This window comes from Schistocerca serialis, chromosome 1, assembly GCF_023864345.2.
Source record: "Schistocerca serialis cubense isolate TAMUIC-IGC-003099 chromosome 1, iqSchSeri2.2, whole genome shotgun sequence".
Classification (NCBI taxonomy): domain Eukaryota; kingdom Metazoa; phylum Arthropoda; class Insecta; order Orthoptera; family Acrididae; genus Schistocerca; species Schistocerca serialis.
The window spans coordinates 529,177,924-529,204,661 of NC_064638.1; the positions used below are offsets into that span (position 1 = coordinate 529,177,924).

General features: G+C 41.3%; 1 protein-coding gene across 5 annotated transcripts in view; it reads left to right on the forward strand.

Moving 5' to 3' along the window:
* Window positions 1–15,313: 15,313 nt before the first annotated feature.
* Window positions 15,314–26,738, forward strand: part of LOC126474917 (THO complex subunit 6) — a 67,989-nt gene continuing 56,564 nt past the window's right edge. For all 5 annotated transcript variants that reach the window (XR_007586605.1, XR_007586602.1, XR_007586603.1 and 2 more), the window contains exons 1-2: window positions 15,314–15,479; window positions 16,147–16,374. Coding sequence is in view for 1 of the 5 variants with exons in the window: in XM_050102425.1 (XP_049958382.1) it covers window positions 15,376–15,479; window positions 16,147–16,374 (332 nt within the window). In the remaining 4 variants the exon portion in view is untranslated. The remainder of the gene's footprint in view (window positions 15,480–16,146; window positions 16,375–26,738) is intronic.

The window sequence follows — 26,738 nt, forward strand, 5'->3', positions numbered from 1 at the left end:
CCCCCTACACCATATATAAATTTTAACATAAGTTAATAAAGCAACTTTCATTCTATAACGTTTTAAGTGAAAAAGTCAGCTATACTTAAATAAGAAGAAATATAAATTGTATAAGGTAAACAAGCTCTTTTTATACCATTATAAATATTGTTTGATGTGTTCAAATGTATATATTTTCGCTAGCAAATAAATGTCGGTGTTCTGAAATGTTTTTTCGCTTCTCAGAATTTTACCACACAGGACAGATCGAGAACATACATTATTAATTTGTCTTTGGTCACTAATAAACTTTATTGTTGTTAGTTCCTCGGTTCCAATTGTATACTGTTTGTATCAGGAATGGTAACTCATAATATCACTTTCACCATTTGATATAGGGCTACTTGTTATCATACTGATGTGGCGTCGCCTAAGGGATAATTTGAATATGCCCTATATCGTGATGAGTGACATGATGGCTTATGTGAATTGCCCTGAAGGATATTATGTTCTGAATGATAAGGCTCTGTAGGATTACTTATACTTGACTGGATTAAAATATCCCATTATTTTGATTGATCGACAGTTCTGTGATTTAGTGTATGCAAAGTCATTTTCATACACTTATGTCGCCCATGTTTGACTGCAGTTAGGAAACTGCATCTATTTTTGACATAAAAGATAAATTAAAACAGTTTCTATTTCAGTCACTTTTATTTATTCCATAACCCATTTTGAGGCCTACGCTCTCATCTTTAGATGGATCAGTAGATTTTACAGCTTGGTTTTCTGGCTGTGGCCAATTGTCTATTTTGAACTTCCTTTCAAAGATGGTCCTCTAGGAAGAACGACGAGGTTTGTTATAAATATATATTTTCTTCATTAGATGGCACAAAACACAAAACATCAACAAAAACAATCTAGATATTGCACAGATTTAGAAGGGTAGAGATGTATGTAGTACATTTTTAGGAGAAATCCAGATTTCAGGCTATCAGTATTATAAGAACTTACATAATTGAAACTAGATCAAGTTAAAAACAAATCAAAGAACATGTACTGAATCAAAAATTAGAGAGTTAAGACATACAGTAAACTTACTTCTAATATGCTTAAACGAACTGGAACCTCCAAATAATGTTGATATAATACATGTTTCTGAATATTATTAGGCTACTGATACAGGAATGCTAAATATGAATGGGCACAACTTAGCAACCAGGTCAAGACATTACTGTTAAGTCAAACAGGAGACAGATTCATGAGTATACATGTATTTGACAACCACATTAAATGTTATCTAGATAATATGATCAAGTTTAAGCCTGAAATAAAGAAATTTCTGTTGGGCAACTCCTTCAATACCATAGGAAAATATCTTTACAAACACTCTTACATTTAATGCTTTAGGGTATTTCATAATTAGAGGTAGTGCTCTAATAAAACAACATATTGGTGTTAACTATTGACGAGTAATATGAAATAGACAGAGAGCTGTGTGAGAAAAAATTACATTCCACGTAAGGAAAGACCCAGAATATGAGCTAGCACCATAACCCCCAAGGAGGCATTTGGCTATGAGATAACTATTAGTAATCAAATAAGTGATTGCCTGGGCTCTGATGCAGCTGCACTGTTGAATACATTGAGTAAGTCATTACCGCGGGGTAACAGCCATCCCTGGCAACTGAATGATACAATGAAAGTTTATTTTATTATTGATTAATTAAATAGCCACCAACCTTTGTAGCTCATATTATGAAACTTCAGTTTATCGTTGTTTCATTATACTGAGATTAAACAGTAGTTTTGCTCATACACTTTTATCTTGTTAGTATGAAGACAGCTATTGTTTACATGTGTACGAAGTATGCCACATCCCTGCTCACGTTATAAAAACCCCGCTCGAGGGTTTAAAAAATAAAATGGACATCTTTGACTTCATTCAACAGCCTAGAGACCTGTCACTATGGGTCTAACATAATAAAACTAATGTAATGTAATATAAAAGAAGGTTTTGCCACTTACATTAATATAAGACACAAGAATAAAAACATTGATATTGATAGATTTTGCAATAATAACCATTTTGAAGCTTGTGCTGCACAGTTAGCCTTTCTTGGAAATTTAACAAAAACAGTCACAATTTATAGGGATCCATCTAGTAATTTTTTATTTTATCAAATAACTTGGTTCATCAACAAAAAGTTAAGTGGACATTTTAATTTAAATTTTTTAGAATGTACCTATGCTGGAGCTACTCTAAAAGTTCCTTTCGTTTCATATAACATCGTTCCCTTGTACAGTTTGCAAAAATAATGTTGGAACCAGCAACATTGTTATCGTTAATATTTTCAGAGGTTCATTGAGTCTGCACAGTCATATTGTAATTCTGGTATAATTAATGGTGTCTCAGAGCACAATGGTCATTTGCTGACATTGAATATCCAAGTGCATGATGCAACTAAAAATAATTTCAAAACTACTAGTTCAACAAATGATAAAGGAATTGAAGAATGCAAAGATAATTTGTTAAATACAAATTGGAGAGACATACTCACCACACTTAATATTAAAGAAAACTGTAGCCAATTCTGGAACAGATGCATAATTAAAGAAAAGTGTAGCCAATTCTGGAACAGATTCATAGGTTACTTTGAATACTGTTTACAAAGAAACTAATTCATGGAAAAATGTTAAATACACCTAAACCTTGTATTACAAATGATATCATAATATAATCCAAAATGAAACCTCTACACATTAAGGTGAATGAATGATGGCAAGATTACATCACTTTACGAAATGTACTATACAATTTATAATGTCATTATAGCATCAAAATGTTATGTATGTTGTTCTACATCCGACCTCTACATCTATGTCACAGAGATGGCCCAGTTTGCTGCCTTTTTTCAGAACTCAGATGAAAGTAAATTTTGTCAACAAGATAGAAATTCTAACAAACTTTGTTCTACTCTTTTCAAAACTTCATTTTTGTTGTTGATGTTAGACAAGAAACGCTTCTTTCAGCAATGTTCACGAGATGGGACTGGACAAACATTATTCGTTTATGAAAAATCTATGGATTCTGTACATAAACTGAGAGACGCTTCAAGTTGTTTCCTATAGTTTGCCACAGATTTTTTAAAATAGCTTTTAAGCTTGAATCAACACATCCAATACAATTAGGTGTTTCTATATGACTGTGCGATTAAATTTGTTTCTTGGCGGTCTCTGATTATTTGAGATTTGCTGTTATTTCAGACTCCTTGAAGGCATTCAATATCTCTTTCCGTAATTTTAGTGTCAATTACTTCAGAATATGGAGAAAATTGTGGCAGTTGGTGCATTTAAAGAGCATTTTACACAAAGGCAACTGAACAGTAAAGGGCTTACAAAGATACCTAATTGGCCAAAGCCTACAACAGAAGATTATCACTTTAAGTTTTTACATTTCTTTTCAACAGTCGATATTTAACCTCAGTTTCTTTCTACTTAAATTCGATTTATTTTGCGTAGAACTGAGTTACACTGCTTACAACCGCTATCTACACCATACATTATTAGAGTTAAGAATGATAGAGGTGACATTTAATGTGATAAATATCCTACATGTCTTGTAACATCATACAACACGGCCTTGCTGTGCTTGCACTGCGAATGGCTGAAAGCAAGGCGAAACTACAGCCGTAATTTTTCCTGAGAGCATCTAGATCTACTCTATAGTTAAATGATGATAGCATCATCTTGAGTAACATATTCTGGAGCTGAAATAGTCCCCCGTTGAGATCTCCGGGCAAGGACTACTCAGGAGGACATCATCAACACGAAAAAAAAAACTGGTGTTCTATGGATCAGAGCATGCAATGTCAAATCATTTAATTCGGCAGTAGATCAGGAAATTTAAAAAGGGAAATGGATAGATTAAAGGTATATGTGGTTATAAATACAAAATCAAGTAGGGGAAATGCAGGAATAGGTTTAGTAATGCGTAAAAAATAGGAACATGGATAGGCTACTGGAATTCGATATAAGGAAAAGGAAGAGAAGGAAAAGTAGTACGTGAATATGGACTGTGGGAAAGGAATGAAAGAGGAAGCTGCCTGGCAGAATTTTGCAGAGAGTATAATTTAATCATGGCTAACACTTGGTTTAAGAATCATGAGAAAACGTTGTATATGTGGAAGAGACTTGGAGACACCTGAAGGTTCCAAATTGATTATGTAATGGTTGGGAAGCAGATTTTAAATTTTAAAATATTTCCGGCAGCTGATGTGGACTCTGACCACAATTTACTGGTAATGAAGTGCAATTAAAACTGAAGAAACTGCAAAAATACAGGAATTTAAGGAGCTGGGACTTGGATAAACTGAAAGAACCAGAGGTTGTAGACGGTTTCAGAGGGAGCTTTAGGGAATGATTGACTAGAACAGGAGAAAGGAATATGGTAGAAGAGGAATGGGTAGCTTTGAGAGATGAAATAGTGAAGGCAGCAGAGGATCAAGTAGGTAAAAAGACGAGGGCTAGTAGAAATCCTTGGGCAACACAACAGATATTGAATGTAATCGATGAAAGGAGAAAGTATAAAAATGCAGTAGATGGAGCAAGCGTAAAGGCACAATAACATTTTAAAAATGAGACAACAGGAGGTGCAAAATGGCTAAGTGGGAATGGCCAGAAGACAAATGTAAGGATGTAGAAGCATCACTAGCGGTAAGGTAGATGGCGCCTACAGAAAAATTAAAGAGACCTTTAGAAAAAAGAGAACCACCTGTATGCTGTATGACTACCAAGAGCTCAGATTGCAGACTAGCCTTAAGCAGAGAAGTGAAAACTGAAATGTGGAATATAGAGGGTCTGTTCAAGGACGTTGTCTATTAGTGCACTATATGCAAATGGAAGAGGGCATAGATGAAGATGAGTTGAGAGATATGATACTGCATGAAGAATTTAACAGAGCAGTTAAAGACATAAGTAGAAACGAGGCCCTTGGAGTAAACAACATTCTATTAGAACTACTTAGAGCCTTGGGAGAGCCAGCTGTGACAAAACTCTTCTATCTGGGAATCAAGATGTATGAGACAGGTGAAATACTCTCACACTTCAAGAAGAATATAATAATTCCACTTCTAAAGAAAGCAAGTGCTGACAGTTGTGAAAATTACCGAACTATCAGTTTAATAAGTCATGGCTGCAAAATACTTACACGAATCCTTTACAGAGGAATGGAAAAAACTCGTAGAAAGTGACCTCAGTGAAGATCAGTTTGTATTCCATAGGAATGTAGAAACACGTGAGGCAATAATGAACACACGGATGATCTTAGAACCTATGTTAAAGAAAGACAAAGCTACATATATAGCATTTGTAGACTTAGAGAAAGCTTTTGACAGTTTTGACTGGAATACTCTCTTTCAAATTCTAAAGGAGTCAGGAGTAAAATACAGGAAGCAAAAGGCTGTATAAAATTTCTACAAAAACCAGATGGTAGTTACAAAAGCCAAGGGGCACAAAAGGGAAGCAATGGTTGAGAATGGAGTGAAACAGGGTTTTGACCTATCCCCAAGGTTATTGAGTCTATACATTGAACAAGCAGTAAAGGAAACAAAAGAAAAATTTAGAGGAGGAGAAGAAATAAAAACTTTGAGGTTTGCTGACAGCAAAGTATTTGGAATAACAGTTGAACAGAATGGACAGTGTCTTGAAAGGAGAATATAAGATGAACATCAGCAAAAGCAAAACGATGATAATGGAATGTTGTCGTATTAAATCAGGTGATGCTGAGGGAATTAGATTAGGAAATGAGACACTTAAAGTAGTAGATGAGTTTTGCTACTTGGGAAACAAAAAACTGAGGATGGCCGATGTAGACAGGGTATTAAATGTTGACTGTTAATGGCAAGGAAAGCGTTTCTGAAGAAGAGAAATTTATTAACATCGAGTAAAGATTTAAGTGTGAGGAGGTCCTTTCTGAAAGTATTTGTCTGAAGTGTTGCCACGTATGGATATGAAACATGGACGATAAACAGTTTAGACAAGAAGAGAAAAGAAGCTTTTGAAATGTGATGCTACAGGAGGATGCTGAAGATTAGATGGATAGATCACGTGACAAATGAGGATGTACTGAATAGTATTGGGTAAAAGGGAATGCTATGGAACAGCCTGACTAAAATAACGGATCAGTTGGTAGGACATATTCTGAAACATCAACGTATCATCAGTTTAGTACTGGAGGGAAGTATGCAGGGTAAAAATTGTAGAGAGAGACCAGGAGATGAATACAGTTAGCAGATTCAGAGGGATGTAGGTTGCAGTAGTTACTTGAGAATGGAGAGGCTTGCAAAGGATAGAGTAGCAAGGAGAGCAGTCTTTGGACTGAAGACCACAACAAGAACCACATGTTTTCTGGCCACCATGAAGGTTTCAGAGTCTTATACACTAAATAAATAAATACTGCTTATCTACCAAGCAATACTGTTACACTAAATTATCATTTGCTTCTATAGTTTTCAGGTTTTGTTTGTTGTAAAACTGCTTTGCCATCTACAAATTTTATCTGTAAAAGACAAAACTCAACTTACTGTTGATGTAGTAAAATAAATGTAGACTCTAATCTGGACACTAATTTGGAGAAAATTTAGCTCTTACATGCCTGAATACTTTTATTCTGAAAACAGTATAAAACAGGATCGGCGTCATGTGTGTGTGTGTGTGTGTGTGTGTGTTCAAAACATGTTTCAAAATTAAAGGTATAGGGTGATAATTCAGATGAGATTGCTTGTAAACCGTCAGTGCATTACTTTGTTCCTGGAAATTCAGGTGCTGGAATGATATTTCCTAAATTACATTAGATACCTCTGTCAAATAGCTAAGTACAAAAGCCTTAAAATTGTATCCCTCTCATCGTGTCACACCACAATTACAGCGGACCTTACAGAAGATGTAGTTATGAGAACTGGCAATGTCGTGAAGACAGCCTACTACTGATGCAATTCTCAGTGCAGAGAAATACAGATTGCGAATATTTTCACTTAAATCGTTGTGAGGTATGCAACATATGGAAAACTGTTTCTGTAGTCTTTCAAAGACTACTTGTTTAGTCTTTAAAGGTGAGTTTTCTTGGGTTAGATTAGATTTACTTTCATTACAACTGATCTGTAGTGAGGAGGTCCTCCAGGATGTAGAACATTGTTGTAATTGTAGAAATGATGTTTAAAGATGAGGTGGTGGCCTAATCTACATGGTAAATTGCATGTTAGTAAAGAGTGCTACGTTAAGCATAATAAATGTGTATCACTATTAATAAAATAACATTTTTCGGATGCTAGATGTGTTTGGTGACCCAGAATGGGCTAGCAATTATTGTTATAGTGCCGATGAGAGGTATACCTTAGGTCTCCTACCCAACAGAGGCTGATATATAGGAACAATTCCGAAAAATTCTGCATACGTAACAACAGATCTACGGTCACTTGCCAAGCAGAGGACATTATACCATTTGATATATCGAAAGACGTGAAAGGAAATCAACAGACATACCCACATGTTCGATCACAGTTACTGTGAAGATACGATTCCAAAGAATTTTCCCCAATCTGCCTCATTGTTTCGATACACTAACTAAAGCTGAAATTAAAAATGTTCAAACTTAAAGTAGACTGATGCGAAATGCCGATCTTTGTAAGATAAATGAAGAGTCGCTTGCATATATAAAGTTTTACAGACTTTTTGCGTATGTAGAGATATTGTAGGAAGTGACAAGTAGTGGCTTACTATAAGAAACGATTTAATGTATTTCTGTACCTTATCAGTAGAAGATTTTCCAAAAACTGTAACCATGCAAACATTGATGATTATAATATGATTGCTTCCTTAAACCCTTTAGCTGAAAATAAGTTGAATAAATACTGTACAAGTAATCTCTTGCTTTGTTCTCTTATATCTGGTTTTAGTTTTTAACCAGTGGTTTTTCTGGTTAAGAAACGGCATAATGAAAATCTATGCATGTATTTCAAACAACACCATGCATATCCTTATCCAGTCATAAAGCTTAGAAAAAGTTACTGAAAGTGATGTTGTGGTCACATGGCAAAATTTTCCTATATTCTGTCGTTTATGACATTCACGCTTGACTAATTATATCTGGATATTTAGACACCAAGAATGAATTCATCAAAACAGGTCAGCTGAAAGTGCATTGTTTGTCAAAGCAGACATGTCATTGTATCGTACATCTGTATGGAGGAAACTGCAATGAAATTTCTTTGAATTAAACGATTGTGTAATAACATTAAGAAGCATTTGATGAATATTCAAGTATTACTTAATAGCAATTTATCATCATCTTTTAGGTTTGGTGGCATGGAAAATGTTTTTGATGCTTTAAGCATGTGTGTATATTAGCCCTACCATATGCTTGACAGTAGCACAATTTTCGTGTACCGTAATTTTCATTTGTCGAAATTCCATTCTTGGATATGTAACTGTAAATACTATTTCTTATTTGTTCCTATCGACATGTGTTAATAGAATTATTGTGCTTATGTATCTGCATGCGACGTATCCTGCCATAAGCTTGACTTCTGCTCAATATTCAGTCTTCATGTTTTGTTATTTTCGTTAGTTGTTAAAATTTAATTTGTAGCTATTTAAATGGGAAGAATTCATTCTTTGGTGCATGTGTTGATGTTCAATTGCGTATATAGATATTAGGGAGTGAAACATCTTTGTTCTTAAGGTGATCGTTATGGAAAAGCGCCCATCTACTGCACGATATTATATTGAAAGCTCTGTTTTGTGTAGAGTTAACTATTCTGTATCCGCTTATATGTCGGGTTCGCTAGTTCCACTGTCTAACATAACAGTCGCGGCACTTCGCATCGGTTTTGTTGCCTAGTGCGCCACCAACTCGCCAAGCGGCCAGTAAGTTAAACTGTTGTGTTCGGAGCGATCGTGAAAGCGAGAGCGAATAGTAGTTGTTTATTTTGGCATGTACAATGGTTTTTACAAATGGGAACATAGCGTAGGGCAATAAATTGCAGCGACAACAAGAAGAAGATAACATCTGTCTTTTTTTTAGGTTTCCTAAAGACCCTGAGAGGCATATACCATCATGTTACTAAACTGTATCGTCAGGATTCGCTTGCAAACTACATGTATATTGATGATTAATGTTTCGTTTTAGAAGTAGAAAATGGATAATGAATAGCAGAGTAGAACATCTTTTGAAAAATGACCCTGTTTACCTTTATAATAATGTTAAGTCTTGTCCGCTACATGTCGAACAAAACCAGTTCATTAATGCAGACAATGTAGAATGCAGTTAACCAAATTGTTTGGCATTCCAAATAGGGCACCTCAACAGACGATAAAGAAGAAACTGTTAAAAGGTACGACAATCCGCCTAAAGCTTTAAAACGCTCCTATGGCACAGAAGAAGCCAGTTCAACTCTCCATATATCAGTGCCAGATTGTCTGCCTCCAGTAGCTGAATGGTCAGCATGACGGATTGTCAATCCTCTGGGCCCGGGTTCAACTGATGGCTGGGTGAGGGAATTTTTTCACCCAGGGACTGGGTGTAGTGCTGTCCTCATAATCATCTATCATCCTCATCGACTGCAGGCCGCCGAAATGGAGTCAAATTGAAAGACCAGCACCCGGCGAACAGTCTGGCTGACAGGGGGCCCTGGCCATACGATTACATTAAATAAATAGTGCCAGATTCATCTGAATCGTCAACACAGCCCTGCTTTGACGATGAAGTGGTAAAATTAAGACTAGTTATTTGTGTCTAGAAAATGCGTGTGGAGTATCAGAATCTGAAGATCGCTAGACTCCGTGCAAATGTATTACAGGACAAGGAAAGTGCCTCTCATTTTGAGTACAGACACCAACAGAAACTGTATCATAAGAATCAACTGAAGAAGGACAAACAAATTTTAAAGACTATAGGGCCCGATATTTAAAAAAAAGATGCCCTTGACTTGTTGTTAAGTCAAATTAGCATACCATCTGTACGATGGAAAGACAAAAATAAGCTGTTTGCTGATTTATGTTTCGATCAGTGCGTACATTACAGAGGTATGTGGAAGGGATACAAATTAAATGTAAGATGAGTGACAATATGTTCTACCTCTTTATGCAGAAGGTACAGCATTTCTCTGATACTGATAAACTAGCGCATATGCCATTGGACGAAAAGTCTCTAATGGTAAATTTAACATATGACAGCACTTCTGATGGTATTATTGGCTTTGAGGACTTGAGGTTTACACTAACAGCATATTTCTCCCACTGCTTGGCAGTTGTTAGCCCCACTTAGAAAATATAAAGATGAAGGTTGTACTTGTGGAAACAGGCGACAATGACTGAAACACTGTGGTCTATGGAACCACAAATGGGATGTCGATCCCTTTTGCTTGTAGAGGTACATGTCTGTGCTTCTTACGTATTTTTTTTCATTTATTGTATTTCGATTCCCCTCCCCCCCCCCCCTCTCCCCCTCTGGGGGGCTGGCAGCAGCATAATAGGCCGCTCTACAGCCTACAGAAAAGTTTGAAAAACATAATGAGAATGTAAACAAACAATAAAAAAGGCGTTAAACGGTTACTTAAAAAACTGTAAAATGGTGGAAGTCGTGGAAGTTGAAATATAAAAACATGATATTAACGATGTGGATGAAGACACACAGTAAGTAGACAGGAACAGTTAAAAAACATGGCGACAGTCTGGTTTCTGACCCCACAAGATAAAAAAAACACAACTCGAGACAGTATGGTGGCTGTTCGCAACACTGACAGGAGATGCACAACACTGAACATTCACTTAAAACAGCACTACAGAGGCGACACGACGGAAGATGGGGGTGGGCGGAGGAACCGGCCTGATGAGGGGGAAAAAGGTGGGAGGAGAGGAAAAGAAAAAACGGGGTGAGTCGATGTAGGGAGAGGACATAGAAAAAAGAGGGGGCAAGGTGGACGTGAGACGGAGTGGGAAAGCTAGTGGAAGGGAAAGCAAAAGGACTTGGGGGACAGAAAGGAGTTAGAGAGAGGGTAGGCAGGAAGAAAACAGGATAGAAAGGGGGAAGAGGGAGCCCAGGAAAAGGACAGAGGGAAGGAGGGGGAGGTGAGGATCAGAGTTGATAGGAGCAATAAATGGAGGGAGAGAGGGCATCATCCAGGAGGGGGAGTTGATGGAAGTCACCTTGGGAAAGGGGATGAAGGGTGTAGAGGTGGAGGGTAGGGGGCACACAATGGTGAAGGCACCGCAGCTGACAGGGATGGAGAGGAGAGAAGCAATCAGGGGATGAGGAGGATCAAGTCAGTGGGAGGTGTAGAGGGTGCAGACACATTTGAGGAAAAGGAGCAGGTTGGGAGGGCGGGAGGAATCAGGTCACAGAGGATCCGCATGGGGGACAGGAGGCATATACGCAAGGTGAGGCAGAGTGCATGGCGCTTGAGAATCTGGAGGGCTTATAGAATTTAGGGGGTGGCGGATATCCAGGTGCCACTGGCATAACAGAGGATGGGATGGGTTAAGAATTTGTAGGTATGGAGGATGGTAGAGGGGTTCAACCCCTACATCTGGCCAGAGAGGAGTTTAAGGAGTTGGAGGTGCTTGTGGTCTGTGGATTGGATAGAGCAGATATGAGGGATCCAGGTGAGGTGACGTTCAATGGTGTGTCCAAGGTAGGTGAGGGTTGTGGAGACACGGACAGGACAGATGCAGATGGTAAGGGAAAAATCAAGGAGCCAGAAGGAGTGAGTGGTACAACCTATGATGATTGCCTGGGTCTTGGAAGGATTGATTTTAAGGAGCCACTGCTTACACCATGTGGCGAAAAGGTCAAGGTGATTCTGGAGGAGGCATTGGGACCATTGAAGGGTAGGAGCGAAGGCAAGGATGGTGAAGTCATACTGCAGGAGGTGGACTGGAGGGGGGGTTGGGGTATATCTGCCATGTACAGAAGGTAGAGCAGAGAGAGAAGACAGAACCCTGGGGCACATCTGTGGAGGGGTAGAAGATGTGGGAATTGGCGCTATGGATGGTCATGTAGGAGAGGCGGTGGGAGAGGAAGGAGGCAATCTGACAGACATAGTTGATAGTAAGGGTGTAGGTCTGGAGTTTAAACAGGAGACCAGGATGCCATACACGGTCATAGGTCTTTTCGAGGTCGAGGGAGACAAAAATGGTAGAGCAACAGGAGTTAAGCTGGAGGGAGAGGAGATGAGCAAGGCATAGGAGTTGGTCATTGGCAGAGAAGGAAAATCGAAAGCAACATTGGGTGTTGGGGAGGAGGTGGTGTTAGTGGAGGTGGTGATGGATGCACCGGGTAAAGTTGGATTCCAAGAGCTTGCTGAACACTGAGGTGAGATGTATAGGGTGACAGGAAGAGGCATCAGAAGGAGGCTTATTGGGTTTGGAGAACATCAAGATATGGGAGGTTTTCCACTGTCGGGGTAGAAGCCAGTGGCAAGGATTACATTGTAGAGGGCGGCAAGGACTGCAAGGAAGGAGGGAGTGCAGTGTTTGAGATGGTGGTAAGTAATGCGGTCGTGGCTGGGAGCAGTTTCTTATGTGTGAATCTATGTGTTTATATTACATTGATATCCACGCAGTAAGCTGCAATTCTGTCCAACGTCACAAGTGTTTCTTCATGAATGTATTGTAACTTGCCACTGGATTTGTTATTTTTATCCCTACTTGCGCTTATTTTAGAATTATTTTAGAAACATCTATGTCTTACAACATTTACACAAACTCTCGGAGCCAAGAAAATAATTCAAATATTTCCCAAATCTCGTAGGAAAGGGAAACAAAACAAACATTATGTTTAGACGCGTCTGAAGTTCTCCTCTCTCACTGCTTGGAACGCTAGTGTCGCTCCAGCTGTCAAATGGTAACAACTTTAACAGCAGTGAGTATCGCGACTGTTATGTTAGATTGTGGTAGTTCTCCGAATTTGGAAGTCGACAGTTATAAAAAAACACACACACACTTTGTTCTATGTACACTTACAATTATTTATTAATTCTAGTGCTTTATATTTCATTATTTTGTGTAATAATTTAAATTAAAGAATGTTCTTTCACAGTTTAATATAACAGTCGCAACAATCACTGCTGTAAAAGTAGATACCGTTTGACAAAGGGAGCGACAGTAGCGCTCCAAGCGGCGAGTAAGATGAAATTCAGACGCGTCGTAAGCATAATGTTTGTTTTGCATCCATTTCCTACGTAATTTACGAAATATTTGAATGATTTTCTTGCCGCCAATGGTTTGTATAGTATCAGAAGGCGTATATGTTTCTAAGAATGATTCTAAACTAAGCGCAAGTATGGACAAAAACCACGAATCGAGTGGCAAGCTACAACACATTCGTGAAGAAGCACTTGTGACATTGGATAGAATTGCAGCTTACCACGTTGATATCAAAAGAATATAAATACACGGATTCGCATGTAACAAGCACAGACATGTACCTCTTCAAGGAAAAGCGATTGACAGCTCATTTATCGTTCTGTAGGCCTACTGTGTTTGTCATTGCCGCCTGTTGCCAGAAGTACGACCTTCATCTTTATATTATTCTAAGTGGGACAAGCAACTGCCAAATAGTGGGAGAAATATGTTGAAACATTATAATGAGCTCCATAATGAGATTTTCACTCCGCAGAGTGTGCACTGATATGAAACATCCTGGCAGATTAAAACTGTGTGCCGGACCGAGACTCGAACTCGGGACCTTTGCCTTTCATGGGCAAGTGCTCTACCAACTGAGCTACCCAAGCACGTCTCACGCCCCGTCCTCACAGCTTTGATGATGGCTAAGCCATGTCTTCGCAATATCCTTTCTTTCAGCAGTGCTAGTTCTGCAAGTTTCGCAGGAGAGCTTCTGTAAAATTTGGAAGTTAGGAGACGAGATACTGGCAGAAGTAAAGCTGTGAGGACGGGGCGTGAGTCGTGCTTGGGTAGCTCAGTTGGTAGAGCACTTGCCCGCGAACGGCAAAGGTCCCGAGTTCGAGTTTCAGTCCGGCACACAGTTTTAATCTGCCAGGAAGTTTCATTATAATGAGCTGATTACATTTCACGCAAAACCAAATATTTAAATAATTTTCAAACAATCTGTCAATGAACAAGGTGCTAACAAAATAATGTCATCACACGAAGGAAGCAAGAAAAATTAAGTGAATAATAACAGAAATGAATGAAATACATACCAAACATTACGCTTTTGTAAGACACGAATAACTGTACTTAATCTAATCACTTCATCGTCAAAGCAGGTATGTGTTGACGATTCACACGAATCTGGCACTGATACATGGAGAGTTGAACTGGCTGCTTCTGTGTCATAGGACTGTTTTACAGCTTTAGATGGATTGTCGAATCTTTGTGGCAGTTTCTTCTTCATCGTCAGTTGAGGTGGCTTATTTGGGATGTCAAACATTGTGGGTACTGCATTCCACACGAGTTTATTATTGTCTGCGTTCTTGAAATGGTTTTGTTCGAAATGTAGCGAACAAAACCTAATATTATTATACAGGTAAAGTGGGTCTTTTTTCATAAGGTCTTCTCGTCTGCTATTAACTAGCCATTTTCTGCTCTCAAAATGAAACATTGATGATTAATACACATGTAGTTTGCAAGTAAATCCTGACGATACAGTTTAGTAACATGATGGTATATACCTTTCAGGATCCTTAGGAAACCTAAAAATAGACACACCTAGCGAGGTGGCGCAGTGGTTAGACACTGGACTCGCATTCGGGAGGACGACGGTTCAATCCCACGTCCTGTCATCCTGATTTAGGTTTTCCGTGATTTCACTAAATCGCTCCAGGCAAATGCCGGGATGGTTCCTACCAAAGGGCACGGCCGACTTCCTTCCCCGTCCTTCCCTAATCCGATGACCTCGCTGTCTGGTCTGCTTCCCCAAAACAACCAACCAACCTAAAAATAGACAGCTGTGGTGTCTTCTTCCTGTTGTTGTACAATTTATTCCGCTACAAACGCTTCCGCTTGTAAAAACCATTGTAGAAATCAAAATAGACAACCACTATTCGCTTTCACGATCGCGCCGAACTCACAGTTTAAGTTACTGGCCGCTTTGGGCTCTGCTGGCGCGGTATCAACAAAATCGAGGCATATTGTCGCGACTATTATATTAGACTGTGGTTCTTTCCTAAAGGACCATAAAAATCTTTTTATGGTATAATCGAGTAGTCGTTGTCGTTCCGATCAGTACTACAATTGGCAAATCGATCGAGCGTGTGTGGTACAGCAAGTCACAGCCGCCTGATAGAGACGGCTGTGAGTAAGTAGTGTGTTATATCTGTGATTAGCTTCTGTTACCCGCGTGCTGTGTGATTATGTTTATTGTTTACATCTACAATCATGGTAGATAAGTGGGTGTACAACACGGTGCTGTGTCAGACATTCTCGCCATGCGGTAATTACATGTGTGCTGGCAATACATATGGTGATGTAGCCGTTTACGAGTAAGTTGTCCTTTGTTTCTGTTTAGAAGTTGATTTCTTTCTTACACGAATTTATTTATTTGGATTTAAATTCTGTGAAACATTTAGTCTTAAGAATTGCCAGACACATTTTTCCTGCGATACAGAGAAATGACTAAGCAACATCTTACAGTTTTCTAAAATTTATTTTGCATTTGCTCTCGTGAGACGGAAGTTCTGTATGGGTGTGTTCAACAATGTGTAACTTGTAAAGTGTTAAATATAGTATTACAAGAATTTTGGAAGGGTGTGTAGCTACCAAAGAACGTTTGCCGAAACAATTTTAAGCTTTGCCTTTTGGCGGTGACATTCCTGTTGAGTCTGTGTTAAATACGGTATCATCATAGACAATATGGGATTCACAGCAACTTCGTGAATCCATCAGGCCACCTGTACATATTTCCCGTAGTTTCAGCCTCCTTGGCGGACTTGAAATGAATGAAATAGTTTCTTGTAAAAGGATATACAGTATATTATTGAAATATTTCAGATCATGATATATTGAGATGCAGGGACACTACTTAGTGTCTGGAACACGGATCTGCACACAAGTAGTTCTAGTTATTTATTTATTGTAGATGGGTAATTGTTTGAATTTTCTGATAGGTCTATTTGTTATGTAAATGGACTGACATTATTTCTTCTTCAGTTTACAGAAAATACTAAGTCCTTCAGAGGATGTTTCTCCTCCATTTAGAAAACCAGAATATCACTTTCTGGTCAACAAGGATGTACAAATATGTAGCATGGCCACAACAAGCAAATTTCTCCTGACTGGTACTGTGGGTGAAATAAATGGCTGGGATTGGAAGTCTGTTACTTCGACATCAGGGAAAGCTCCCAAGCCATTATGGTCTCTTCAGCTTCCTTCATGCAAGTAAGTATCCAGCATATTTTGTCAATACTAATATGTCTTGCGTACCAATTAGAGTGTGGTAGTCAACTAGAGTGTGGTAGTGGACTCCTGTGAAATCTTGGCTACAGTGACAGATTGATCAGTAGCGTAGTTCAAATTCTGGATTAAGTTGATAGGCAATATGGTGAGTTGGCAAAGACAATGAAAGTGAATGTAAAATAAAGGTTGTGGTAACTTATTGATCTGAAACACAGCCTGAATATAAAAGTTTAAGCCATATTTTGTGCACGGTGCCATATTTAACACACCTGTTGCTATGGGAATGAAAACTGCTTGGTAAATCGGATCCCATATTAGATAATGGGCAAACATCAGATGAGTATTTTGATATGAATGTCGTACATGTACAGTGAAAGTTGCAATTGGGGATGAGGGTACACTACACAACTTGTACCTCACACATCTGTGCTTGATTGAATTTGTTGTTTGTTAACAAATTGTGTTTCCACAAAAAATTTGTACGTATTCAGAGACATGTATGGTGAAGTGACCTAAATACGAGACAAGTTCACAAAATTTGATTGTATTGTTTGAAGAAATAAGAGGAAGGTCTCTGTTTGTATGGTTTTAAGAAATAAAAAGAGGGAGGTACCTGCCCACCAGGATAGCTGTGCATTTTACAGTGCCACGTCCAGGGTGGAGAGGTGTTCATGTCCCAGATTGAATCCATCTGACAGGTTAAAAACGATTGTCGGTGTGCCTGGTTGTGGTTTTCATGCAGTATCCCACATTCCTCACACTTTTGCATGAGTAACTCAGGACGCAGACGGTTGGGCTGCACATATACTGTCACCTGGGGAAACAGGGTGGCAACAGAAATGACCCAAAGTGCACGTGGAAAATTTCTTTCTTTCTGAAACACATTCTTACAGCACTTTAAATCCTGTTTCATCCTAAAACAGATAAGGGCAAAATTGAGCTAAAGCAAGGCTACTGGGTTAATAACTCCTGGGATTAAACTATCTTGTACTGGGAATATAGAGCTCCAGTAATTCAAAGAACACCTATAACATCGCCATTAAAAAAGCAAATCTTGTGTACTATGCTTAAGAAATAAAACACTCCAAAAATAAAGCAAAAATGATTTGGAACATTAGTAGACAAGAAATAAACACAACTAGTGATCCAAATGAAACTGAATCTCCAGAAAATTGCTCTGGCAGAATGGAAACACTTAAAATTTACCCACCAAATTCAATAATAGTTTTGGGATTGACAATAGTCTGGCTAGTACTTTTGCGGTTATATTTGTGAATGATTTAGAATGTAATTTTTTTGCCAAATTTCTGCAACTAAGAGAAAAAAGAAACTGTTTACCTTGAACATAATGTCAGCAATATTTTATTACTGATTGAATGTGGCACTTATGAGATTAACCCTTTTGCCCAAGTAACAGGCAAGACACACCCAAAAATAACTTTTACTCTGGAAGTAGAAGAAAGGAACTAACTATCAAGATAGTTTACAACAACCGTAAAGTTTTGATTTTCAGAAAATCTACATGTACCGATCGCATATCAGAGTAAAAACTACAACGATCTCGACGAAACACTGAATGCAGACCTTGAAGTCCTGAACACCTATTACTCCAAGTGGCACCTACTTCCCAACCCCAACAAAACAACCAGCACTATAATGCACCTCAACAACAGAGAGACACACAGAAAATTACAGATCTTTTCGAATGGCCAAAGCGTAAGACATGAGGATAAGCCTAAATATTTGGGAGTGAAACTAGACCGGACCCTAACGTACAGCTCACACCTCGAAGACACAAAGCAAAAACTAAAATCGCGCAATGCTATCCTTTCGAAACTGGCTGGAACAACATGGGGATGTAGAGCGAGCACTTTGAGAACTTCAGCACTAGCCCTTGTCTACAGTGTAGCTGAATAATTTTCACCAGTCTGGAGGAGAAGTGCAAACGTATCTAAAGTGGATGTCCAGCTGAGGGAGGCAATGCGAATAATCTCGGGAACACTCAGGGCCACCCCCTGTGCATGGCTTCCTGTACTGGCGAACATAGAGCCTCCAGAAATCAGGCGATCACAGCTAGCCCTAAAAACCTACAGGAAAATTATAGACAACCCGGACCTCCCTATCCACCAAGATCTGACACCGACAAACAGGCCTAAATCCAGATCACCTTTTTGGAAAATCGGTGAAGAACTACAAGCCTTTGAGCCGAGAAGGGCCTGGAACGAAGTATGGTCGGCAAGTGAATTTAAGAACAAGAACTTAGTACACGATCCGAACAAGAAGATTGATGGCTTCAACCTACCAAGATGAGTGTGGACAGCTCTAAACCGGGTCAGAACGAGTGCTGGGAGATGTAAACACCTGATGAACAAGTGGGGCCTGGCAGACAGCGCTGTATGTGAGTGCGATGAAATACAGACAATGGACCATCTACTCGTGTGCAAAGTGTATGGCTATGGTGGTGAACTCATGGACATACATAGACTCAGTGACTCAGCCATAGAGTGGCTCAAAAACATATCTAATATAGTGTAGAATTATATTGTTTTCTTTTTAGTATATAGTGATAAGAATATTGTAAATTATGCCTCTGTGATGCCGAACGAGTAAATAAATACATGTACCGATATTATGATCAATGCCAGTTCATGCCAATCACTGTGATATAGAAAAGCATTTCTTGTCCCATTGATTCACCAGCTCTTTTGTTTGTCTTTGGTTAACTGTGAAGAACATAAAGAACTTAGTATTTTCAAGCAAATTGCAACAGCCAGTGGTTTTTCAGCAAATGACATTTTGTTCATTATGTGCTCTTGCAATAGGCTGTAGCGATCAACAATGCCGTTTGCTGTAGTTGTGTTTAGTGTCATTTTTATCATGGCTGTTAAGGTGTTTATGTGCTAGCATTAGAAGTGCTGCATTTCAGCACTGACAGAGTCTGTTTAGTCTTTGACTTTTGAGTGCAACTTTCTTTTATTTCAGTAGAGTATGTACCTACACATTATTGTTCTAAAGAGATGGTATTGCTCACATGATAAGCTTCTCTTAAGCTGCTTTTCCTAATAAGAATTTTGCTTCGTTGTTGTGTTAAATAAAGATATTATTCTACAGTGCGCAGAGTTACAATTTGTGTACCAGCCTGGCTGAATAGTGTGACACACAAAATTAAATTGTTCGGACAGTCCATACTTAGCCTTTCTGAAAATGCTAAAGAAAAAAAAAAAAAAGATAAAAACTATGCAAATACACACTTATATGGAAAACAGAAGTAGTGAGGAAAGAAAGGGTCATTCCAACAGAATTTAATGGCAATATGTTCCAGCAAATGGAGAAATGTTTTAGAAAATTTAATGTTAGATGTGGTTTCCAATTTAACAACAATCTAAAACATCGTGCAAAGTATAAGCTGGGAAGCGCATGTGATAAATTTGATGGCTCTGGGGTATACTGGATTGAGTGTAACAATGTGTTTAGTATCATAATGACCAAACTGATTGCTGTTTCCGTAAGGTTTAAGCAGCATTTACAGCCATGTACTACTGCTTTTCAGAAAACCTATATTTATAGATATTATCAGTGCTCTATACTATAGGGAGCGTTGCGAATAGTATACTTATTCTCCATAGGTGCATAAAGGCCAGCTCACGATATTGCTGAAAGAGCTTGAAATTTATAAAGGCAAAAGACAGGAGTCAGCTAGAACAATCAGTGGGCAAAGTGATTTTGTGCATAATATCTATGTTACTTTGTTTGAAACGTTTTACATTGATCATTGAATACTGGATCTTACTATTAAGAAAGTTAACAATAAACATAAATTTTTGATTTACATTGCTTTGGGGTTGCACTTGCAAGGGGATAGCACCTACTAATCATAGTCAATTTCAACCAGATTTATGGTGTATGGAAGGATTGACCAGAAATGAAAGTGAGAGGAGTGCGAGGTCCAGATGGTCAAGTATTTGGAGAGTCAGGGTGAGGCATGAACCAGTGGTTGGCACAGCAGGTAGAGCACAGAATGGTAATCCAGGGTTCATGGGTTGATTCCCTATGTGGAAACATCATTTATTTTCAGTTTTTATGTTACTTACACTGCAAATAAACTAAAGTATGAACAAAGTAACACACTCGTAACATAGTATGCTTTAACCCTTTCTGGAAAATTATTTCCAACAGTCTGTATGGCCTCTTTTGGGCCTTGGATTCAAAAAATAGGGGGTGAATATGTGGCAGAATATAGGAATACCACCAACGCCTTGTCAAAAAGTGGGAAACTTAAAGTAGCCTCACACAAAAGCTGGTGTGATGAAGCTGCATGTCCAGTGAACAAATTTTTTTCTGTTAATTGACTCGTGGGGATGACAAATCTGTTCATGAAGTGCTTTGAGGACAGAGCACTGGGCACTGATGAACTGAAACCTGTTTTTTTGCTGTCAATATCTTGTCAACACTTTTGTCATTTGAGCACATGGGCCCAAAAAGCTACAGGATTTCATAGAACATCTGAATTCCATCCTTGAAAGCATCCATTTTACCATGAAAATATAAAAAAAGATAGCAAACTTCCTTTTATGTCTCCAAGTACCTAGCTGCTAGCATTCCTTGCGGAAGAAGAGCATGCTAAACACACTAATACACAGCGCATACTTCATCTCAGATGAACAAAGTCTGACAGCAGAGCTGTGGCACTTGCAATCCATCTTCCATGAGAATTGATACAGCAGCCAGCAGCTTTAGATGGCACTGCGACACAAGAGCCCCAAAAGCGATGTGGAAGAGGAACAAAGGAAGACCACTTTCATGCCATTTGCTGACTGTGTATCATCAAAACTTGGCATACTACTGCAAAAACACCACGTAAGACAAATTTTCCACTCACCACTCAAAACAATGAAAGATGCCCTGTATCTCAACAAAGATAGTGGTGTTCCAAATTCTGTGTGAATGGACAAATCATTCGCACTATTAAAGACTGATGAATAGAATGTGAGCACAACACCCGCTTACTGCAGCCTAACAAATCTTAGCGAAACTCTGCGTTGAAAATGGACATAAAATTAATTACCAATAGACCAAAGTGCGGCTACAATGATAAATTTTGGGACTGCATTTTCAAAGAAGCAACTGACAATTGAAATTCATAGGACTGATATTTAATCAGCTGGGACACTGGGTTCCAACTGAGCAAGACATAGGAACCAATATTAAGGTCCACCAAAGCACAGTGTTGAGGACTTTCGATGATCAGATCTGGCAGTAGATCTGAGAAACATGGAAGCAAAAGCAAAACCAAGATTCTAAGGCAGTTTTCCTCCTCCTGGGATTATGCAGATACAGAGTCAATTGAAATTAGGTTCTGAGATGGTCTATTGAACAAATATAGTTCCCTACAACTGAGTCAGGCGTGGAACCCTGCAGTGAACCAAAAAGAAGCAAAACCTTCCAGTATATTGCGTCCACAGCTTCCGAAAATAGTGCAGACACTGTAGACCACAGTACGCAGCCGGTCACTGTTGCTGTTGCTGCCGCTGCCGCCGCCACCACCACCACCAGCGCTGCCAGCACCACCACTTACTGTGGTGGCTTCACAGACAACGATGGAAGCCGTGAGATGGTGGGGGTAACAGCCCATGTATATAGGATGCTGACACGAGCAGAGCAGCGGCCATCAGAAACCACTTGAAGATGACAAGAAGCCTGTTTGCTGAAATATCATGGAGAACTTAGGATGTGACACATGCAGATACATGAAAATTCTATTAATGTAATGTGTGCCACAACAGAAGCAAAAGATGCAAGACTCAACCTTAGCTGTCACAGCTCAGATGATAGCCGAAGAAGCCAGGTGGTTCAGAACCAACAGTTTAAGTCTTACTCCCACAAAGAGTTATGTTACATAATTCCAGATAAGCGGTAATGACCTTTCAGCCTCAACGTAATGGTCATACACTGATTAAAGCAAAGTGTTTAATATTCATTGGGATCCAGCTGGAAAAATAAGTTAAGATGGAGTCAACACACAGGTGAAATAATCTAGAATCTCAGTTCTGCATGTTTTGCCCTTAGAAGTCTCTCTCACTGTGTTCTCCTAAAAACAAGAGAGTTGTCTCATTTGCTTATTTTTGCTCCCAGTTGTCTTATAGATTATCTTCTGGGGCAGTGCACCTAATGTAAACAAAGTTCTTGTTCAACAGAGTTGCAAGAATATTTTAAGGTAGATAAATGTATGTCATGCAAAAGCCCATTAATGGATTTTTGAATTTTTACACTGACTTACCAAAACATTCACTCATCAATAGTTTTTGTTGCTTATGATATAAACTGGTTTTTACTGAACTGTGATGTACATAATCACAATACACACCACAAAGATAATTTTCATTAGAGTTTGCCTCTTTGTTCAGGGTTCAGAATGGAGTTATGTACTCTGGTGGGAAGCTAAACAGCAAACTCTTGTTCGGCGTAAAAGCAAGAAGCTGAGAATCCTCATCAGTTCAAAAGAAAATAAAAAACCTGCATCATGGGCCATTGTTTCTGCAAATTATCTGAGTACCTAGATCCAGACTGAAAATGTATGTTAGCTGGATGGCATGTAAAAACATTTATTATAAAGGTGTACAAATGTAATAATATAAATATGACTTGGTATTGATGATGTAAAAATTTTTGCTCTGAAATATACCATTGCAATCAAGTAAATATTAAGCTACTAATAGCAGATAAACAGTAGCTATTCAGGGCGATTCAGCTGCCCCTACTGACGTCATTTTATGCAGCCCGCAATGTTAAATCTGGCCTTCAAAAACTATGCAAAAGATTTTCTTATTCTGTCATTCGCTCCACGCAGTATGTATGTGTGTGTGTGTGTGTGTTTGTGTGTGTGTGTGTGTGTTTAGCCGTTGGGGGCAAACCTTCTTCTGTCGCTCCCCCCACGCTTACTTTGGGAGTGACATCTGCTCAAAAACCGGGGGGCTCGATCCCTCCCCCTCCTTCTCCACCGGCGTTGCCTCTGCCGGTTCCTCTCTCGCGGAAGGGGTCCCTCGGGGCTCTCCTTTCCTCCGTTTCTTCTCCTACCCAGCCGGATGTCAGCCAGTGGCTGAAGGTTCCGCCACCTGCTGGTCATAGGGCCTCTGCGTCGTCGTCAGCCTCCGACGCTCCTTCAGAGAGGCTCTCCCAGCCCTCTCACCCTAAGGGCAGATGTGAGAAGAAGGAACGGAATGTGTCCAAGAAGAAGGATGTTCCGGCGGTTTCAGTGCCGCCTGCTGTACATAGTCCTGGCTCCGGGGATGAGGTGGAGATCCTCGCCTCTGCCGCAGATCTCGCCCTCACGGAACCCTCGGGGGGCCTTCCCTATGGCCTCAGCTGACTCTCCCCCGGTGGCAGCAGTTGGCTCTGAGGCGCCGTCTGCCTCTTAGTCGCCTTCATGCCCTCCCAGTCCCTTACTGCTTCCATTCTCCAGTGGAATTGCGGTGGTTATTTCCGCCACCTGCCTGAGCTCCGGATGCTTCTGAGTGCTTCCCCTGTTCTCTGCATTCCTCTGCAGGAAACTTGGTTTCCAGCAATGCAGACCCCCGCCCTTCGTGGTTATCAGGGATACTATAAGAACCGTGCTGCCTGTCAATGAGCATCAGGTGGAGTTTGCCTCTTTGTTCACCACTCTGTCTGTAGCTCGCCAGTACACCTTCTGTCGCCTTTAGAGGCAGTCGCTGTCAGGGTTGAGCTCTCACCAGCTATTGCTGTTTGCTCTGTTTACATTCCTCCGGATGGGGAGCTCCCCTGACATGTCTTGGCTGCGCTGCTGGCTCAGCTCCTGCCACCATTGCTGCTTCTGGGCGATTTCAATGCCCACAACCCTCTATGGGGTGGGACTGTCTCCGATGACCGTGGTCGTGCCGTGGAGCATGTGTTGGCTCAGCTCGACCTTAGCCTCTTGAACACCGGTGCTCCCACGCATTTCAGTGTGGCCCATGGCTCGTTCTCGGCCATCGATCTCTCTCTTTGCAGCCCCGGACTTGTCCCATCCCTCCGCTGGAGGGTGCATCCTGACCTGTGTGGTAGTGACCATTTTCCCATCTATTTGTCACTGCCCCAGTGTCATTCTTCTGGGCGCCTGCCCCGCTGGGCTCTCCACAGGGCTGACTGGCCGGCTTTTACTTCTGCTGCAACCATTGAGTCTCCCCCACAGGGTGACATTGACGAGGTGGTCCGTGTCTTAACCACGTCAATCATTTCAGCGGCCGAGGCTGCCATCCCCCGCTCTTCTGGACTCCCTCGGAGGAAGGCTGTCCCCTGGTGGTCGCCGGAGATTGCTGAGGCTATTCGCGACCGTAGGCTAGCCCTCCAGCGTCATAGGCGGCACCCGTCTCTGGAGACCCTCATCGCCTTTAAGAGGCTCCGTGCCTTGGCCCGTCGTCTTATTGCACGGCATAAGCAAGAGTGCTGGGAGAGGTATGTCTCCTCCTTGGGCTCCCGTGTCTCCCCCTCGCTTGTGTGGTCCCGGATCCGGCGGATTTACGGATACCATACCCCTATGGGTGTCCCTGGGATCTCCTTGGACGGCGCTGTCTGCACAGACGCTGCCGCCATTGCTGAACACCTTGCTGCGCACTTTGCTAAGAGCTCTGCGACTGCAACTTATCCCCCCGCCTTTCGCTCTTTCAAGGAGCGAGCCGAGCAGACGCCGTTATCTTTCCACATGCGTCGTTCTGCAAAAAACAATGCTCCTTTCAGCGAGAGGGAATTCCTCGCTGCCCTCGCCGATTGCCCTGATTCAGCACCAGGACCAGACTGCATCCACGTGCAGATGCTGAAGCATCTCTCCAGGGACTGCCAGAGACACATCCTCACCATCTTTAACCGCATTTGGAGCGAGGGCGTGTTCCCGTCGCAATGGTGAAAGGGTGTTATTGTTCCCATCTTGAAGCCCGGTGCGGACCCACTGGCAGTGGACAGCTATCGTCCCATTACCCTCACCAACGTTTTGTGCAAATTGCTCGAACGTATGGTGGGGCGGCGTTTGTGTTGGGTCCTTGAGTCGTGTCGTGTCCTCGCTCCATCCCAGGGTGGCTTCCGTCGGGGCCGGTCTGCAGCGGATAATTTGGTGCAGCTGGAATCTGCTATCCGTATGGCCTTTGCCCGACGTAAGCATCTCGTTGCTGTCTTTTTTGATCTGCGGAAGGCGTATGACACCACATGGAGGCATCACATCCTTGCTACGTTGCATGAGTGGGGTCTTCGTGGTCAGCTCCCGGCTTTTCTTCAAACCTTTTTATTGCGCCGCTCTTTTCGGGTGCAAGTGGGTGCCGCCTCTAGTTCATCTTATATACAGGAAAATGGGGTCCCGCAGGGCTCGGTGTTGAGCGTCTCCTTATTTCTAGTGGCCATTAGTGGTCTGGCAGCAGCCGTGGGGTCGTCGGTGTCTCCTGCCTTGTATGCCGACGACTTCTGCATCTCCTTTAGCTCCACGACTACGGGAGTCGCCGAATGCAGGCTGCAAGTCGCCGTTCGCAAGGCAGCATCATGGGCTCTGACTCATGGTTTTCAGTTCTCTGCAGCCAAGACTCGAGTTATGCACTTCTGCAGGCGTCGGACGGTCCACCCTCATCCTGAACTTTCCCTCGACGGCCACCTGCTTGAAGTGGTGGACACTTGCCGCTTCTTAGGGCTCAGCTTTGATGCCCGGCTCACATGGGTTCCTCATATTACTCAGTTGAAGCAAAAGTGCTGGCGGCACCTCAACGCCCTCCGCTGCCTGAGCCACACATCTTCGGGTGCGGATCGCTGCACGCTGTTGCGATTATACAGAGCCCTTGTGCAGTCCAGGCTTGATTATGGGAGCCTGGCCTATGGGTCTGCATCACCCTCAGTGTTGAAGTTGTTAGACCTCATACACCACTGTGGGGTTCGGCTTGCAACTGGCGCTTTTCGTACGAGCCCCGTGGATAGTCTACTGGTGGAGGCCGGGGTTCCCCCACTGCGGATTCGCCGCCATCGACTGCTCACCGACTATGCTGTCCACGTGCATTGCTCGCCGGGCCATCCCAATCGTCGCCTGCTATTCCCTGCCATGGTCCTCCATCTGCCCGAACGGCGACCTAGGTCTGGGCTTTCCATAGCTGTCCGCGTCCAGTCCCTGCTGTTGGAACTGGGGTCATTCCCTCTTCTGCCTCCCTTCCGGGTCCATGCACCTACGCCTCCCTGGTGTTTGCCCCGGCCATCCGTCCATCTGGACTTGGCACAGGGACCCAAGGACTCGGTTCCGCCTGTGGCCCTCCGTCGCCGTTTTCTTGCACTCCTCGCCTCCTTTCCGGGCTGTGAGACTGTCTACACTGATGGTTCCCTGGTTG